Source organism: Mytilus trossulus, chromosome 9 (assembly GCF_036588685.1).
Source record: "Mytilus trossulus isolate FHL-02 chromosome 9, PNRI_Mtr1.1.1.hap1, whole genome shotgun sequence".
Classification (NCBI taxonomy): Eukaryota; Metazoa; Mollusca; class Bivalvia; order Mytilida; family Mytilidae; genus Mytilus; species Mytilus trossulus.
This window is the reverse complement of record NC_086381.1, coordinates 71518462-71538295: the sequence shown is the minus strand read 5'-3', so window position 1 is coordinate 71538295 and position 19834 is coordinate 71518462. Positions and strand designations below refer to the sequence as shown.

The following is a 19834-nucleotide window of genomic DNA, read 5'->3' as shown; positions in this document are numbered from 1 at the left end:
GCTCTAGTGCCACGTCTGGTCCGCCGTAGAAATACATTACACAGGTGAATTAACTGGCCTTTGTTATTGAATGGCTGACTGCTCACTATATTTTTTTTAATTTTTTACATAAATCAATTATCCCTTTATCTTTGGATATCAATTTCACCAGTGCACTTGGGCAGTAAGTGCAATAAGTTAGTACACCAAAGCTTTGAAAGTACCCTTGGGAATTGTTCTGTTATCAAATATTCATTAACTACTCTTACTATCAGACATGTCAGACAAAGGTCAACAATATTAGGTGACCTTATTGGTTTTCTTTACAGTTGGAATGATTTATTTTAATGTTAGGTCCTGATCTACAAATTAATCAAGATTTGCATATTCAAATTAACTAAAACTGACAGGCTTATCAAGCAAAAGAATTTTTGCATGTACATAAGTAGTACCCATGCCTGTACAATGAAGCATGTGTGCATTTCTTTCCAGAAGTTGTAAATTCTATAGAATATATAATTTTTGAAATTTTTTGTTTAGGTAAAGAATAATGCAAAGTCATGTCCCCAAAAACGGAAAAGAATGAGAAGTTCTACCAGTGGCACCAGTGAGTCTTCCTCTGATACTGCTTACAGCAGCACACATTCAGATGGACATAGAAGAAAAAGCCCAAGATTACGGGCTGCTGAAAAAATTGAACCACCTTTAATTCAAGATATTACCACTAAAAGAGTTCTGGGACAACATGGTGGAGAACTTCTGTTGGATCTAAACAGATACTATGGAGATTTGAAAATTGATATACTAACTATTCCTGGGATGATAGTTGATGAAACAACAGTGAGTACATGTGCAATTGAAAAAAGAAAACATATTTCTTTTGAATTAAACTATATATAGCTATACAAAGTGATTGATATGACCTACTAAGCCATTAACTATATGCTGTGTATGTATGTTTTTTAGCTTTATATTTAAGGTAGCATAATACAAAGATTATTTTACATCCAATCACTAACCTTTAAAATGCTGTAACTTTCTTATGAATGCATATATACAATAATAAAAGAGGTATATATAGATAGATAAAAGATTAAACTTTTAGATGAATGCAATATTTTCATTCTGCAATCATTATGTAATCAATTATTATGTAATTAAGGGCAAAATTTCAGTCCATTCACTTGAATGAATTTAGCTCTTTCATCTCTTTAACTATACAGAAAATTGCCCCTGAATGGAAAATTTTAAGGAAACTTTGCTGTTTTTGGTTATTATCTTGAATATTATCATAGATAAAGAGAAACTGTAAACAGAAATAATGTTCAGCAAAAAAAGAGTTACAAGTAAGTTAGTATGACCGAAATGGTCAGTTGACCCCTTTAGGAGTTATTGCCCTTTATAGTAATTTTTTAACCAATTTTTGTAAATTTTAGTAATCTTTTACAAAAATCTTCTCTGAAACTACTGGGTGAAATTAATTCAAACTTGGCCACAATCATCTTTGTGGTAGTTTGTTATAAAAAATGTGTCTGGTGGCCCAAGACCACAATTAATGACCCTGCTTTTCGTTGTTCACGAATATAGTTCCCTTTAATTATAGTGTAGTTTTTCTTTAAATTTTTTCTTTCCCTTTCTCATTCATTCTTAGCTTTTCTGGGGTGGGAATGAAAGAAAAGAGCTGAAATAAACTTTTGGATGTTTTATTTTAACTGATTTTAATAAGGAAAGAGTGCATGATTAGGCCAGGTGCAAAAAGGTTATATTTACACTTTTTGGAACATCTCTTGACTTGCCTATAGGGGTATGGATGTGTATTGGCCAAATTTGTATGATGTAAACATGCAATTTTTCTGAAAATTGCATATGTTTTGGGACTTGAACTGTACATTACTCACACAAAAAGTTAGACAAAAAGAATAGGCAAAATTTTTTAAATGCGACAAAATGTTATAAAGAAATGATAGAGGAATTAATTGTGGTCTTGGGCCTGGTGACCCGGCCACCCAACCAAGATGGCTGCCATGGCTAAAAATAGAACATAGGGGTAAAATGCAGTTTTTGGCTTATAACTCAAAAATCAAAGCATTTAGAGCAAATCTGACTAAGTTGTAACTGCCCTACAATTTTCAGATGGATCGGACAACCCGTTGTTAGGTTATATTACTGCCCCTGAATTGGTAATTTAAAGAAAATTTTGCAGTTACTTGTTATTATCTTCAATATTATTATAGATAGAAATAAACTGTAAACAGCAATAATGTTCAGCAAAGTACAATATACAAATAAGTCAAATGACCAAAATTGTCAGTTGACCACTGTAGGAGTATTGCCCTTTATAGTCAATTTTTGTTGAGCCTGCAACTTTTGTTGCAGAAAGCTTGACATGGGGATAGTGATCCAGCGGCTGTGGCTACAGCGGCGTTTGCTAACTTCTTAAAAGCTTTATATTTTGGAAGGTGGAAGACCTGGATGCTTCATACTTTGTATATAGATGCCTCATGTTAAGAAGTTTCTGTCAGTCACATGTCCAATGTCCTTGACCTCATTTTCATGATTCAGAAACCACTTGCAAAAAAAGTTCAGATTTTTTGTAATGTTGAATTCTCTCTTATTATAAGTAATAGGATAACTAATTTAATTTGTGCGTACCTTGCAAGCTCTCATGTCTGTCATACAGTTTTCACTTGACCTCAACCTCATTTCATGGATCAGTGAACAACATGAACAAGGTTAAGTCTTGGTGGTCAAGTCCATATCTCAGATACTATAAGCAATAGGGCTAGTATATTCGGTGTATGAAAGGACTAAGGTGTTCATGTGCAACTGGCAGGTGTCATTAGACCTTGACCTCATTTTCATGGTTCGGTGGTTATAGTTAAGTTTTTGTGTTTTGGTCTGTTTTTTAGCTCACCTGGCCCAAAGGGCCAAGTCAGCTTTTCTCATCACTTGGCGTCTGTCGTCCGTCGTCCGGCTTTAGCTTTTACAAAAATCTTCTCTCCTAAAACAACTGGGCCAAATTGAACCAAACTTGGCCACAATCATCTGGGTGTCTAGTTTACAAAAATGTGTCAGGTGACCGGGCCAACCAACCAAGATGTCCGCCATCGCTAAAAATAGAACATAGGGGTAAAATGCAGTTTTTGGCTTATAACTCAAAAACCAAAGCATTGAGAGCAAATCTGACAAGGGGGAATATTGTTTATCTGGTCAAGATCTATATGCCCTGAAATGTTTAGATGAATCGGACAACTCAGTGTTAGGTTGCTGCCCCTAAATTGGTAATTTTAAAGAAATTTTGCTGTTTTGGGTTATTATCTTGAATATTATTATAGAAGAGATAAACTGTAAACAGCAATAATGTACAGCAATTTAAGACTAAAAAATAAGTCAAATGACCAAAATGGTCAATTGACCCCCTAAGAAGAAGAAGTTATTGTCCTTTATAATCAATTTTTAACAATTTTCATAAAATTTGTAAATTTTTACTAACATTTTCCACTGAAACTACAGGGACAAGTTCATTATAGATAGAGGTAATTGTAAGCAGCAAGAATGTTTAGTAAAGTAAGATGTACAAACACATCACAATCACCTAAACACAATTTTGTCATGAACTGTCTGCTTCCTTTGTTTAATTCACATATACCAAGGTGAGCGACACAGGCTCTTTAGAGCCTTTAGTTTTATTTTAAAAAGATTAAATCTAGAATAAATTGAATGCAAAATCATATCAGAACAAGAATGTGTCCCAAGTACACGGATGCCCCATCAGCAGTCACTTTCATTTTCTATGTTCAGTGGACCGTGAATAAGGGTAAAATATCTAATTTGGCATTTAGAAAGATCCTAAAAGGCTATCATAAAGAACATGTTTACTAAGTTTCAAGGTGATTGGCTTTCATCTTCATCAAAAACTACCTCGACTAAACTGTCAACCAAAACTTTAACTTGAAGCAGGACGGATGAACAGACGTCAAAATATCCGGCAGAGACATAATAAGAATGAGTGTCTCTCCTTCAATACTATTAGTTACATGGTGTGTTATAATATATAGTGACCTTATACGAGATATATGGGGTGAGAGCAAAGATTCCCTGCTTCATACAAAATGTACTTTGGTCAACGCTTTTTCACCACAATGAACAATGATGAAGGTACAAAAGTGCATTCAATTTATATAGGACGATATCTACATCCTTTGCAGCAGAGGATCAAGCTCCCCTCCCCTCAGCAGAAGAGCTTTGTGTTGGACCATCGGACTGTAGGATTAATGGGCTGTCAAAATATGGAACCGTCGGACTATCGAACTGTCAGACTACTGGACTGTCGGAATTTAGGGTTGTTGGATTATAGCTAAGCTCCCAAATTGGCAGTGCATCATTCAAAGTGTACACATCAGCGTGCTCATATCTGCCTTAGGCTCTTTATTTGTGCAAAATGACATTCTCAAAAACTTTATTTAGTTTTTAAAGTCACATTTTCAGAAACCAGATGTTGACTTGTCAATGGTAAAACATGGACCAAAATTGGATACGTAAAATCAGTGTACGTTTTAGGTGTCATACCACCAATTACTCCCTCAAATTTAGAATGTATGTGAAAGTAGGCCTACTCGTACAAAAAATAGTGCATTTGATGTCCTTTTTTACTTAAACTAACCGACAAATTGGCAGAAATGAAACTTTTGGTGAAAGAGGAATATATTATGACCATTTTGAGCTAAAATTTCCTTGTTTATGAGTTTGCATTCAAACTTGAGGATTAATGCACTCCATAGTATCTATAATACTAAAATTATGAGGTCCAATTTGTCAGCCTTCATCACGTAAAAACGGCGAATCACAGAATTCAACTTTATATATATAACTAATATAGTACAAAGGTGAAGATTAAAAATTACACCACTCCAGGCCCTTTTGTTTTCCACATAATTAATATTGCCAATAATTAAGAAGTTCCGGGTTGAGTCCGATACCGATACCAATAGTATATTCACCTGTTACCTATTACCTTATATGTACGTTCCGCTTTTGACAGGCACACCACCAAACGGTGTATTCAGGATTAATATGCTATATATACACGGGTCATAATCACAGGGTTGACACTACTAAATTGTCAAATTGTTACCTATTGTAGTATTTTAATCAATAAGACTTTCTAAGATAACAATACGAATACTAAAAATCTGGACTAAAAATAAGGCGTATAGGTACAGTTTTCAATTTGTTAGTGGGCATGACGTAAAACAGCGAAACAAATAATTCAACTTTATTTATAACCAATATAGGACAATGCTGTTGACTCCATTCCAGGACCTATTGTTTTCCAAATAATAAATATTACCAATAATTGATAAGTTCCAGTTCGACGGGTTCAAACAGAAAGATTTGAAAGCAGAGAAAACTGTGTATCTTATAATCGGTATGACTTTATCAGATGACAATACTAATACTTAAATAAGGCTTGCGCATAGTTATATACTTTAATTCAGTCACGGACCGGTGAGATCACGGGTGTGTTCTAGTACTAATTTAAGATTTCCAGAAAACCAGGGGTTATTTTTAGTGGTACCTCTATTCGGAACACCTTTTCTTTTTTATATGATTTTAAACACCTATTGAAAATTGGCATGTAGAAAGCTGATACATGTAGGATTCAGGATATACCTGGTTTCTATGAAGTTAAACTTAAGGTAAAATATTTAGAAAGCTGTGAAAAATGTAAAATTTGGTTGAACAGATAGGGACCTTTAATTGGTGGTATGACACCTTTTTTTTACAAAGCACGACTGAGTGAAGAAGCCACGTTATTTCTTCAACAAAATACTTGAAATGAACATTACATACAGGTATCAATGATAATTTTAGCATTTTTGAAGAAATGTAGGGTGCATTATTAAATTTCCCTAAATTTCCCACCTGTGCACATGCGCACACGTGAACTTGTTCATGTAACGTATTTCTGACGATTTTTCATTTAAAACGTTTTTAAATGTTTCATCAAATCATGTTTATAAATGTATTTATTATAACTTAATCTTTTGGACTAAATCAATTAGATACAAACCGCTGAAATGTACGAAAAAATTTGTGAATATAGATCGATTAATTTAAATGCGATGTCCGGTGCTGAAAATTATAGTTTACCTGTCATCTGAACAGGCTGTTTTCAACTGTCCAACAACTTATTAGCCTTGATAAAAATTAGAAAGTATTGAAGTAGGGGTTGTTTTGATAGTAATTCATCATCATGTCACTTTTATGGCTGGAAATGTGGGGCTTTTAAAGCAAAAGTTTGGGTCAAAAAGATCGTGAATCTATACTATTAAACGAGAAGACCTCATTTTTGGTGTCGCTTCTCTTCTTTCCACAACAAATTAATCAACACGCCTCTGTGTCCTATAGGTGCAGTGCATAGTTGCATTTGTCATCCATTCATATGATTATTCAGATTGAGTTATTTTGGGAGAAAAACGAGAAAAAAGGCATCCGGATATTGTCCCGTCATTGGACGAAATTTTAAGTCTGATTAGACTTCCGGTTTGCGTTTTTCTGTATACTGTATTTTAAGAATTCTATCTGCTATCATTTTCAAGTTTACTATCCACGGCGGTCACATATTTTAATAAATAGAGAGGGTCTGTATACTATATCAATGACCAAAAGGCATCTGGATATTGTCCCGTCATTGGACGAAATTTTAAGTCTGATAAGACTTCCAGTTTGCGTTTTTCTGTATGCTGTATTTTAAGAATTCTATCTGCTATCATTTTCAAGTTTACTATCCACGGCGGTCACATAGTTTAATAAATAGAGAGGGTCTGTATACTATATCAATGACCACCATGGATCGATTAGTAGACTTAAAATTGAAAGTAAATACACTATATTTATATAGTAATGAATGTTCATAATATACAGATAAGTCCTAAAATTATTCAAGTGAACTTTTGATACCTTTTCTGAAATTCTCCAGTTATTAAATCTTTTACAAAATTCATTGATTACAAAAAAAGAAGATGTGGTATGATAGCCAAGTTGAGACAACTCTCCACAAGAGACCAAAATGACACAGAAATTAACAACTAAAGGTCAACGTATGACCTTCAACAACGAGCAAAGCCCATACCGCATACTCAGCTTTAAAAGGCCCCGAACTGACAAGGTAACACAATCCAAACAGAAAACTAGCGGCCTTATTCATGTACAAAAAATGAACGAAAAACAAATATGTAACAAATAAACAAACGACAACCACTGAATTACAGGCTCCTTACTTAAATGTTCATAACATACTCAATGTATTATGTTCTTATTGAAATTGATAGAAAACCAAAAATTGGGAATTTTGGAAATAAAGGAGGAGGGATATAAAAAAACATTTTCCTGTCGACAATAACCTATGACTTATGATACTTTTGCTGAAATTCCCCACTAAAGTATTATGTTCATAATGAAATTGATAGAAAACCAAAATTGGGAATTTTGGAAATAAAGGAGGAGGGATAAAAAAAAACAACATTTTCCTGTTCCCAATAACCTTTGACTTATGATACTTTTGCTGAAATTCTCCAGTCATTCAATATTTTACATAATTCTTCCAACAAGACTTTACATACTTAAACTACGCTCTGAATGCCCGCGATTTCGCGGGTGTGTTCTAGTTATATTAAAATGACCGAAAGACTTGAAAACAATATGACCGTTTCATGCTTTGCCCAGCCGGACTTTTAATGGACATTATACAAATGACCGGAATATATGACCGTTTTGGAAGCCTTGGAACAGATATCATGTGACCTTATATAATTAACCTCATTTTCATGGTTCAGTGGTCAAAGTTAAGGTTTTGAGTTTTGGTCTTTTTATCTAAAACTTTATGCCGTAGGTCAACTATATTTGACCATGACCTTATTTTCACGGTTCATTGCACAGTGTTAAGTTTTTGTCGAGCCTGCAACTTTTGTTGCAGAAAGCTCGACATAGGGATAGTGATCCGGCTGCGGCGGCGGTGTTAGCTCACTTCTTAAAAGATTTATATTTTAGCAGGTAGAAGACCTGGATGCTTCATACTTTGTATATAGATGCCTCATGTTACAAACTTTCCGTCAGTCACATGTCCAATGTCCTTGACCTCATTTTCATGGTTCAGTGACTACTTGAAAAAAAAGTTAAGATTTTTTGTAATGTTAAATTCTCTCTTATTATAAGTAATTGGATAAATATATTTGATATGTGCGTACCTTGCAAGGTCCTCATGTCTGTCAGACAGTTTTCACTTGACCTCGACCTCATTTCATGGATCAGTGAACAAGGTTAAGTTTTGGTGGTCAAGTACATATCTCAGATACTATAAGCAATAGGTGTAGTATATTGGGTGTATGGAAGGACTGTAATGTGTACATGTCCAACTAGCAGGTGTCATCTGACCTTGACCTCATTTTCATAGTTCGGTGGTTATAGTTAAGTTTTTGTGTTTTGGTCTGTTTTTCTTATACAATATGCAATAGGTCTACTATAATTGGTGTATGAAATGATTGTAAGGTGTACATGTCTAGCTGACAGGTGTCATCTGACCTTGACCTCATTTTCATGGTTCAGTGGTTATAGTTAAGTTTTTGTGTTTTGGTCTGTTTTTCTTATACTATATGCAATAGGTCTACTATTATTGGTGTATAGAATGATTGTAAGGTGTACATGTCTAGCTGACAGGTGTCATCTGACCTTGACCTTATTTTTTATGGTTCAGTGGTCAAAGTTAAGTTTTTTAGTTTTGGTCTATTTTTCTAATACTTTATGCATTAGGTCAACTATATTTGGTGTATGGACATATTTTATGATCTTTATGTCGGTTATGCTGGTTTTATTTGACTTTGACCTCATTTTCACGGTCCATTGCTAAGTTTTAAGTGTTTGTGTGTTTTGGTCTGTTTTTCTTTATTTATAAGCAATAAGTCAACTATATTTGTTGTATTGAAAAATTGTTAGCTGTACATGTCTGCCTGGCATGGTTCATCTGACCTTGACCTCATTTTCATGGTTGATTGATCAATGTTTCCTTTTCTTGGTTAATGTTGAGTTTATGTGACAGTTGTAATAAAGCTTTATATTTAGGTCTATCAAGATAGTATCAAGGATTAGTAAAGAAGGCGAGACATTTCAGTGTGTGCACTCTTGTTGTGTTTTGGTCTATTTTTCTTAAATAGTAATAGGTCAACTATATATGTTGTATAGAAGCATTGTTAGCTGTACATGTCTGCCTGGCATGGTTCATCTGACCTTGACCTCATTTTCAAGATTCTTTGGTCTTTGTTTAGTTATCTTGGTTAAGGTGTAACACCACTAATTTGGGTTGGCCAGAAAGCACATACCAGAAAGTAGTACATATTTAACACAAAATAGTTCCTACGCATGAGTGTAACTTTCAAAATATGTAGAATATTTAGGTATTTTTGGCATCAAATGAAAGCTGAATGACTGGTTATTATTGTAGAGCACTTTTGGACTTTTAATTTTGAATATTAAAAAAAAATGCACCAAATTTTAAAAAGAGGGTACATTTTGTCTGTTTGTCAGATCTGAAGTACCTGTTTGTGTACCCTCGAAGTTCCGGGATCCAGTTCTTTCTTATATGCCATTAAAGGTATGTTGATTTCTCAGTACAAGACACCATAAAGTGTTGCTTTGCAATGCAATGATTGCCACTTTATTTAAACTTAAAGAGATGTGCCTGCTTCAAACAGAGGAATTTAACATAGAAAGCAATGGGACCATGAATTAGTGGTGTACTTCCTTCATGTTAAGTTTATGGGACAGTTGTAATAAATCTTTATACTTAGGACTATCAACGTAATATCAATGATTAGTATAGAAGGCGATACATTTCAGCGTGTGCACTAGTACTCTTGTTAACATTTTTCATAGATTTTTGTAAATTTTTTGAAAAAAAATTTCCACTGTAATTACTGGGCCAAGTTTATTATAGATAGAGATAATTGTAACCAAGAATGTTCATTATTAATGTAAGATCTACGAACACATTACAATCACCAAAACACAATTTAGTCATGAATTTATCTGTGTCCATTGTTAAGTATGCACATAGATTAAGATGAGCGACACATGCTCTTGAGATCTCTAGTTTAAGTACCAGATATTTTTTAAATGTATAGTAAATATTTTACTGTCTACCGCTGGCAAGGTTTATAAAGTGAAAGATAAAAGTAATGATTACTTGATTTAAATTGACATCAAAATGATGTATTAATGATGAAATAAATATTATCTGAAAATTCAAACTGTTCATATTTTACTAATTTTTTTTATAAAAAAAGCTGCCTTCATGTTTCTTAAGGGACTTACTAGTTGGTTTAATAAATGGGGTAAATAGGTACCATGAATATATTATTTGACGGGCACATTATTTGAATCTTGAAGTCTATTGAGGTTACCATCACGATTTGGTTAACCACTATGGAATTCATTTTCAAAATGTTTTGGCAGTGAGTCACTTATTGTTTTAGTGGTATGCCCCTTCATAACTTTGATCCCAAAATCCTACTTAAATTTGCTTGTTTAAACTTAAAGTTTATAAAACCGGTACAACAAAGCTATTTTTAAAGCTCAATGCTCAGATTTTTCATTCCTGAGTTGAAAAGACACATAAAATGCTCATAAATGCCATGTCATGTTAGTATAAAATGAACAAGTACAGCTAAAAAAGAGATTAGAGCATTGATCAGTAACTGAGAAATTTACTGGACACAACAGAACTAGAAAACTTTCAACATATTAGAAATAAAAAAAAAACAGCGAAGATATGAATACAAATTTAAAAGCACAGCACAAAAAAACCTAAGACTAGAACAATAGAACTCTAAAAACTAGCAATGATATCAAATCTACTCAAAAAATATTTTCACATTTCATATTTTATAAGAAAGATTGAGCCAGGGTCTTTTTGTACTGAGATATTTTCTTCTTTTATTTATATACTGAGCCAAAAAAGTTTAGCAACACTTTTTTTTTCAATTTTTCTTTTATTGTTTCTGCAATTTTTTTTTTAAAACATCATTGATATAATCCTTAGATTTACCTGTAATTTTTAACAGTCTTACTTTTTTTCTGGATGATTGATTTCGCGCCATTTCAGCTTTCCACGTGAAATTGATGTTTTACCTTCTGTACCTGTACTTTTAAAACAAAATTTTTGTTTTTTTTGTTTGCTAATGTTCAAAAACACATCATTGGTAAGAAAAACACAAAAAAGTTTTAAAAAATTGCATGGGCCGTCAACATGGCCTTCCCGAAAATGAGCGTCAGAAGGCTATTGGAATGGTTGATGCCAGAATGAGTGTTTCTGATGTCGTGGCTCGATTAAATGTGCACAAGTCAATAGTTTAGTGAATAACAAACAGATATCAACAAATTGCAACTGCACGGGATAGGTTGATATGTCGTAGACCATGAAAACTATCGTCAAGGGAGGAGCGCTACTTTCGCTTTGCATCAACACGTGATAAGTTTTTTCCGGCCACAAGAGTAGTGCATTGACCAAGGACAGCTGCTGGTGTGTCTGGCAATCCTTCATTGATGCACTAAGGGCATGACCGAGAAATTAATTTTGAATAACACTATACTCATTTTCGCATTTTGACCCTCCCACGCTCCATACAGAGAAAATCCTAATGAATGTGAATGATAAACATTCATGTTTCTTCTGACATGTCAAAATTTTTTTTTTTTATTATTTAAATCATTTATTGTTACAATTTTGTAATAAAATAAAATTTCATATTTTTGTTGCTAAACTTTTTTGGCTCAGTATATATGCTACTGATATTTGTCACTAGATGTATTAGTAAACTATCAATCAATATATCATTTATAATAGAACAAATTTAATTATGGATTGTTTGAAGCATATTTATCTTGATCAGTATAAATTTAAAAAATCTTTATTTTTAGGTCATATTCACTCTTTTAGAAATGTCAAGGAAGCATTTAGAAAAGTTGAAAAACAACCAAGAGCTTGAAGAACAAGATGATGCTACCATTTATTATTCACCACCTTATGATATTCTCTGTGAAGAATCTCGAGGTATCTTGATAGAAAATTTTATGAGACTTAATAACATAAATATATAAATGATATTGTACAAAGTACTCTATACAAAATATTTTTAAGATCACTTGGTATAACACACCATGTCATCTTTTTCCATCAATTGGCAAAGTTGTTTGTTTGTCCAAAAATCATAAAAATTCTGGGCCAAACATTATCAAATTTTTTCCTGAATTTTGACTAGTGAAGCTTGAATAAAAACTGTATATGGGACAATTTTACATAATTTTTTTAATGTTAAAAAATCCTACAGGACTACTGTGGATTCATTATTATTTGTTGGATACCAATTTTCGTTGATTTCTTGGGTACAGATAAATTACAAAATCAAATTTTCAATAAATAACAAATTTTCTACAGGCTTGTATGTAGACTTCAGCAAAAACACGAAATTGAATTTGCAAGAACATGTTAGATTTCTTAAATCCATGAAAAATTGGTACCCACGAAAATAAATGAATCCACAGTAATTCCAACTAAGCTTTAGGGCATACCATACAGTTTTGAACCTATATTTACAAGTTGATGAAAATTTGCATATAGGCTATTTTTACCTGATTAAACAAATATGTAATAAAAAATATACCTTCATGTGCTATTTTTTGAGTAAATTGAGGTCCAAATGATGTATATTTGCCCAAAATTCAGATTTGTGGCCATATAATTTTTTTTCCAAAAGAAAGGCGTAACTTGTTTAGCTCACCTGGCCCAAAGGGCCAAATGAGCTTTTCTCATCACTTGGCATCCGGCGTCGTCCTACGTCCATCGTCCGGCGTTGTTAACTTTTACAAAAATCTTCTCCTCTGACACTGCTGGGCCAAATTAAACCAAACTAGGCCACAATCATTATTGGGGTATCTAGTTTAAAAATTGTGTCTGGTGACCTGCCCAACCAACCAAGATGGACGCCATGGCTAAAAATAGAACATAGGGGTAAAATGCAGTTGTTGGCTTATAACTCGAAAACAAAAGCATTTAGAGCAAATCTGACATGGGGTAAAATGTTAATCAGGTCAAGATCTATCTGCCCTGAAATTTTCAGATGAATCAGACAACCCATTGTTGGGTTGCTGTCCCTGAATTAGTAATTATCAGGAAATTTTGCTGTTTTTTTGTTATTATCTTGAATATTATTATAGATAGAGATAAACTGTAAACAGCAATAATGTTCAGCAAAGTAAGATTTACAAATAAGTCAACATGACTGAAATGGTCAGTTGACTTGTTTAGGAGTAATTGCCCTTTATAGTCAATTTTTTACCATTTTTTGTAAATCTTAGTAATGTTTTACAAAAATCTTCTCCTCTGAAACAACTGGGCCAAATTAAAACAAACTTGGCCACAACTATCATTGGGGTATCTAGTTTAAAAAAATGTGTGGCGTGACCCCGCCAACCAACCAAGATGGCCGCCACAGCTAAAAATAGAACATAGGGGTAAAATGCAGTTTTTGGCTTATAAATCAAAAACCAAAGCATTTTTAAGCAAATCTGACATGGTGTTAAATGTTCATCAGGTAAAGCTCTATCTGTCTGAAATTTTCAGATGAATCGGACAACCCATTGTTGGGTTGCTGCCCCTGAATTGGTAATTTTAAGGAAATTTTACTGTTTTTGGTTATTATCTTGAATATTATTATAGATAGAGATAAACTGTAAACAGCAATAATGTTCAGCAAAGTAAACAAATAAGCCCTTTATAGTAAATTTTCAACCATTTTTCTTTAATCTTAGTAATCTTTTACAAAAATCTTCTCTGAAACAACTGGGCCAAATTTAACCAAACTTGGCCACAACTAACATTGAGGTATCTAGGTTAAAAAATGTTTTGTGTGACCCGGCCAACCAACCAAGATGGCTGCCACAGCTAAAAATAGAACATGGGGGTAAAATGCAGTTTTTGTCTTATAACTCAAAAACCAAAGCATTTAGAGCAAAGCTGACCAGGTGTTATATTGTTCATCAGGTAAAGATCTATCTGCCCTGAAATTTTCAGATGAAACGGACAACCCATTGTTGGGTTGCTGCCCCTGAATTAGTAATTTCAAGGAAATTTTGCTGTTTTTGGTTATTATCTTGAATATGATTATAGAAAGAGATAAACTGTAAACAGCAATAATGTTCAGCAAAGTAAGATTTACAAATAAGTCAACATGACAGAATTGGTCAGTTGACCCATTTAGGAGTTATTGCCCTTTATAGTCAATTTTCAACCATTTTACGTAAATCTTAGTAATGTTTTACAAAAATCTTTTCCTCTGAAACTACTGGGCCAAGTTAATTATATATAGAGATAATTGTAAGCAGCTAGAATGTTCAGTAAATTAAGATGTACAAACACATCACCATCACCAAAACAAAATTTTGTCATGAATCAATCTGCGTCCTGTGTTTAATATTCACATAGACCAAGGTGAGCGACACAGGCTCTTTAGAGCCTCTAGTTGTTTTAAAAGTTAAAACACAAATTATTTTTTGTTATTAAATAATGGGTCCATGCACTTGTTTTCAAATGAAATCAGTTTGAATGATAAAAATCAGTCGAAAAATGCATCTTTTCCCAATATGTCACAGTTTGACGTCGCGAAAATAACATTTGACCTTAGCAACGTCATTACCTCCCCTGTAACTGTATTGTATGCCCTTAAGCTGAATGATCCCTAGGGTATTTAGATGAAAGTGTGTTTTATTTTCTGTTTTATCAAAATACATGGCTACCATGGCTAAAATAAGAACATGAAGTACAATAGTTTTGGGCTTATAACTCATGAGCTAAAGCATTTAGAGCAAATCTGACATGCAGTTAAACAGTTCATTATGTTATCTTCTTTCACCCCATGAATTTTCAGGTAAATCTTTCAGCCTATTGTTGGGTTGTTCTAAAATGTATGAAAATTTGGAAAATTGAAAACGTTTTATTTTAATTTTTGCTCTTTCATCTTTAATCAGTAGACTCTTGTCCCATGAACAATGCCTCAGGGGATTGTACACTTCGTTAGTGCAGTTATTAAGAGTTCTTTTAAAATTAACTGACAATGAAAAGTCATCCATGTATAGCTATGTGTAAATATCTGTTTTGATTGTATTGTAAAACAAAACTTATGAATTCTCTATAAAATTGTCAATCTGAGTAACTTCACACTCACATAATTTTTTTTGTTAAATAGTTATTACTCTTTTTTAGCTCACCTGGCCCAAATGGCCCAATGAGCTTTCTCATCACTGGTTGTCTGTCATCTGTCATGGTCAGTCTTTAACATTTACAAAAATCTTCTCCTGAAACCAGCTAGGCAAAGTGAACTTAACTTGGTCATAATCATCATTAAGGTATCTAGACTAAAAATGTGTGCAATTAAACGGCATGCCAACCAACATGGACACAATGGCTAAAACAAGAACATAGGGTTAAAATGTAGATTTTTGTTATATCTCTGAAACCCATCAGGGTTAAAATTATTCATTAAGTCAAGATCTATCTGCCCTGATATTTTTAGACAAATCAGATGATCCTTTGTGGGGTTGCTGCCTCCAATCGAAACATTTTAGTCAATTATCATAAAAATAATATGATATTTACAGAGAAACATTTTTTTTCCATTATGAATAAGATACAGAAAAACATATTAGACTGAACAATCAGAAATTAATGATAAACAAAATAGAGATTTTTGTCATGAAGTGTCAATATTGGAGAGTTGCCTTTGTTTGATATGCACATACACAAAGGTGATTGACACAGGCTAAAGTGTCTAGTTTTAAATCGGTATATTACTGGTGAAATGTTGTGTAAATTAAAAAAAAACAAGCTTGAACTAGCTAAAGATATATATAATCAATTTGAATGATTTGTTGAATTTGTACATATCCTTTATTGATGGATCTCACTTATCTATATATTTCTAAAGTCTTTTTACATTTATTAATTTATATATATGTAGGACTCAAATCTATGGCGGGTTCCAAATCTGTGGCAGATTCCTAATCTATGGCAAATGTGACGTTACAAACGCCAAACAACTCAAATCTATGGCAGATTTTTGTTTACTCCAAATCTATGGCAGATCTTGTGGAAAGGGTACCGTATAACGTCACAATTGAATATACCGCCATATTACATCTTTGCCGCAGATAAAGATGGCGGAACCCATAGATTTGAACACCATTCAAGATAAAGATATTACCCTGCCAACAATTTGCGGGTGGTTTAAAGGAAGATGTGACATATTATCCCGAAGATGGACCAAATGCACTGTACATTTATGATTTTTTTTTGGTTGACCATTATGAAATGTTCATTTCACAAATATTTATAGACATGCTCCCGTTGTCGTATTTTTTTCCACTTGCTTATGACAAGTCATTGGTAAACAATGTACTGCATTGTTTTTCATTTGCACAAAACTTGCCATAAATTTGGAAACAACATGAATCCGCCATAGATTAGGAAATTACAAAACTTGCCATAGATTTGGGATGGCATGACGTCACATTTAACATAGATTAGGAATCTGCCATAGATTTGGAACCCACTATATATTTGAGTCCTACATATATAGTCACCCACAGTCAAAAAAAATTAAGACATTAACAATTTAATCTTGATTAAATATTATAAACAATTTTTTTTAAATTTTGTATATATTAATTACAGTATGTGAATTTTTCTATAATACTGTATTTTACAATTATTTATTTATAGGACTGGATGAACATCTCACCAATCCACTTACTATTTTCTTTGAAATTATATATTGAATGTTCATTCACTTTTGTATATATATATAAAATAAAGTATATGTGTAGAAATTGTAATTTTTCATTTTTATTAATTTTTGTGTGTGTAATTGCTAACTCAGCGTACTTTTGCATGTTGCTGACAAACACACACATTGATTATCACGAGCTTACAGTTTGTGAACTGATTAGTTAGTTAGTACTTTGATGGTTTATTATATGGTTAAAATGTAGATTTTTGTTATATCTCTGAAACCCATCAGGGTTAAAATTATTCATTAAGTCAAGATCTATCTGCCCTGATATTTTTAGACAAATCAGATGATCCTTTGTGGGGTTGCTGCCTCCAATCGAAACATTTTAGTCAATTATCATAAAAATAATATGATATTTACAGAGAAACATTTTTTTTCCATTATGAATAAGATACAGAAAAACATATTAGACTGAACAATCAGAAATTAATGATAAACAAAATAGAGATTTTTGTCATGAAGTGTCAATATTGGAGAGTTGCCTTTGTTTGATATGCACATACACAAAGGTGATTGACACAGGCTAAAGTGTCTAGTTTGAAATCGGTATATTACTGGTGAAATGTTGTGTAAATTAAAAAAAAACAAGCTTGAACTAGCTAAAGATATATATAATCAATTTGAATGATTTGTTGAATTTGTACATATCCTTTATTGATGGATCTAACTTATCTATATATTTCTAAAGTCTTTTTACATTTATTCATTTATATATATAGTCACCCACAGTTAAAAAAAATTAAGACATTAACAATTTAATCTTGATTAAATATTATAAACAATTTTTTTTAAATTTTGTATATATTAATTACAGTATGTGAATTTTTCCATAATACTGTATTTTACAATTATTTATTTATAGGACTGGATGAACATCTCACCAATCCACTTACTATTTTCTTTGAAATTATATATTGAATGTTCATTCACTTTTGTATATATATATAAAATAAAGTATATGTGTAGAAATTGTAATTTTTCATTTTTATTAATTTTTGTGTGTGTAATTGCTAACTCAGCGTACTTTTGCATGTTGCTGACAAACACACACATTGATTATCACGAGCTTACAGTTTGTGAACTGATTAGTTAGTTAGTACTTTGATGGTTTATTATAGGTATGTATTATTTCTTATTGTTCAATAATACACCAATCAATTAATATATGAAGGCCATTTAAATATGTATGTCTGTTTGCATAGCCTATGCAATCTGTAATATAACAAAAACATTCTCGGCAATGGAAAATTCAGCAAATTTTAGTTTGCCTGAAAAACACTGTAATGCGTCATTACTGAATTAAGGAAAAAGTAAATCAGCAATGATAGTAAAAAGTACCTTATTATAATGTATCCTGTACAATAAACAAATTAAGCCGATTATATAATTTAATTAATTTCTCTCAGAAAAAAACCCAACAAATATGTACAGTGTTGCATGTACAAGCAAAATAATCAGGACTCATATAGTTGAAACAATAGGCAAATATGTTTTCATTCATAAGTTCTGTGCATACTGATGAACTAACAAAACAAACAAAAGGTAAAATCACAAAAATACTGAACTCCGAGAAAAATTCAAAATGGAAAGACTCTAATCAATTGGCAAAATCAAATGATAAAACACATCAATTTAATAGATAACAACTGTCATATTCCTGACTTGGTACAGGCATTTTCAAAAAGACAGCTAGGGATGGTCAAATAAGTCGCTCAATTTCTGGTTATGCTTAATGTTCAATGTTTGGTGAGACAATGAGAGAGCCAAGTCAAAATTTTAAGAAAAGATCAACGAGGGATCTTCTGTATGATGTATGCCCTTAAACCAACTTCTTATTCTGATATACTCATTGCATTGTTTTTGCTGCTCAGCAAGCATAAGCAAATATTTTACAGAAATAGCAACTTGGTACAAGTAAGAATCTCCACTACACACCACTTTTAACGTATATCTAATATGCTCTCATTGTCTCACAATTTTCCGGATTTAGATTGCTATATCGGAAATTTATAAAGAAATTGACCATATTTTTGCGTCTTTTCGGAAGTGAAGAAAAAATTTGATTGTTGATTTTTTTCCTGAAATTTTGGGGGAGTGTTCTTGAAACAGTACTTAACTGATTGGAAAAGAAAAAAAATGGGGTCCATGTGCTTGTTTTTAAATAAAAGCCATATACCTTTATTTTTAGGACGTCTGTCAATACAGCCCTAAATTATGTTATATTAAGTTTAAATCGCAACAACGTCCACGTGTAATCATTCCCGCTGTACACGAGTAAGTTATCAAGTATATGCAGGTGTTTTTCAAAGTATTGATACTAATCATAAAAATTGGTTACTCATAAAATGGCAAAACATTTGTGTTACGAAATGAAATTTGGACAGGAACCTTTTCATAATGAAAGAAAGGTACAAAAAAGATTGGCACTTTGGGCGCTCCGTAAACATGGAAGACAGGAAGTGTACCTAAATTCATTTTTGTCACGTTTGTATCTACCTATTGACTAAATATCTGCATAATATTAGAAAGATTGAGAGATCAGGGGGCTCTCACCATTACCCTGTGCCCTTTGTCCTAACATTTTGACATTTTTTAGTTGAAAAGTGACAATCTAAGCCCTCCGTGTAGATATTGAAGATGACTTTTTTTTCTTCTGAAAATCCCTTCTGTTACAACCTTTATATATACAGAGTCAATGATTTGGTTGAATTATATGGACATTGAAAGACCAGGGGGGTCTCAACCTCATTTAAGCGGTCTCGGGTAGGTTTTCGCTAAATTTTGAATATCCAACTGGCACTTTGGGCGCTCCGTAAACATGGAAGACAGGAAGTGTACCCTAATTCATTTTTGTCATGTTTGTATCTACCTATTATTTAAATACCTGCATAATATAAGAAAGATTGAGAGATCAGGGGAGTCTCGCCATTACCCTGTGCCCTTTGTCCTAACATTTT

The 19834-nt window shown here is 32.7% G+C and overlaps 1 protein-coding gene across 1 annotated transcript in view; it reads left to right on the top strand.

Annotated features, from left to right (window-relative positions):
• Positions 1 to 17990, top strand: part of LOC134683346 (uncharacterized) — a 46517-nt gene extending 28527 nt beyond the window's left edge. The window contains exons 4-5 of the mRNA XM_063542595.1: positions 520 to 819; positions 11953 to 17990. Of these exons, the coding sequence (XP_063398665.1) occupies positions 520 to 819; positions 11953 to 12132 (480 nt within the window). The 3' untranslated portion in view covers positions 12133 to 17990. The remainder of the gene's footprint in view (positions 1 to 519; positions 820 to 11952) is intronic.
• The last annotated feature ends 1844 nt before the right edge of the window (positions 17991 to 19834 follow it).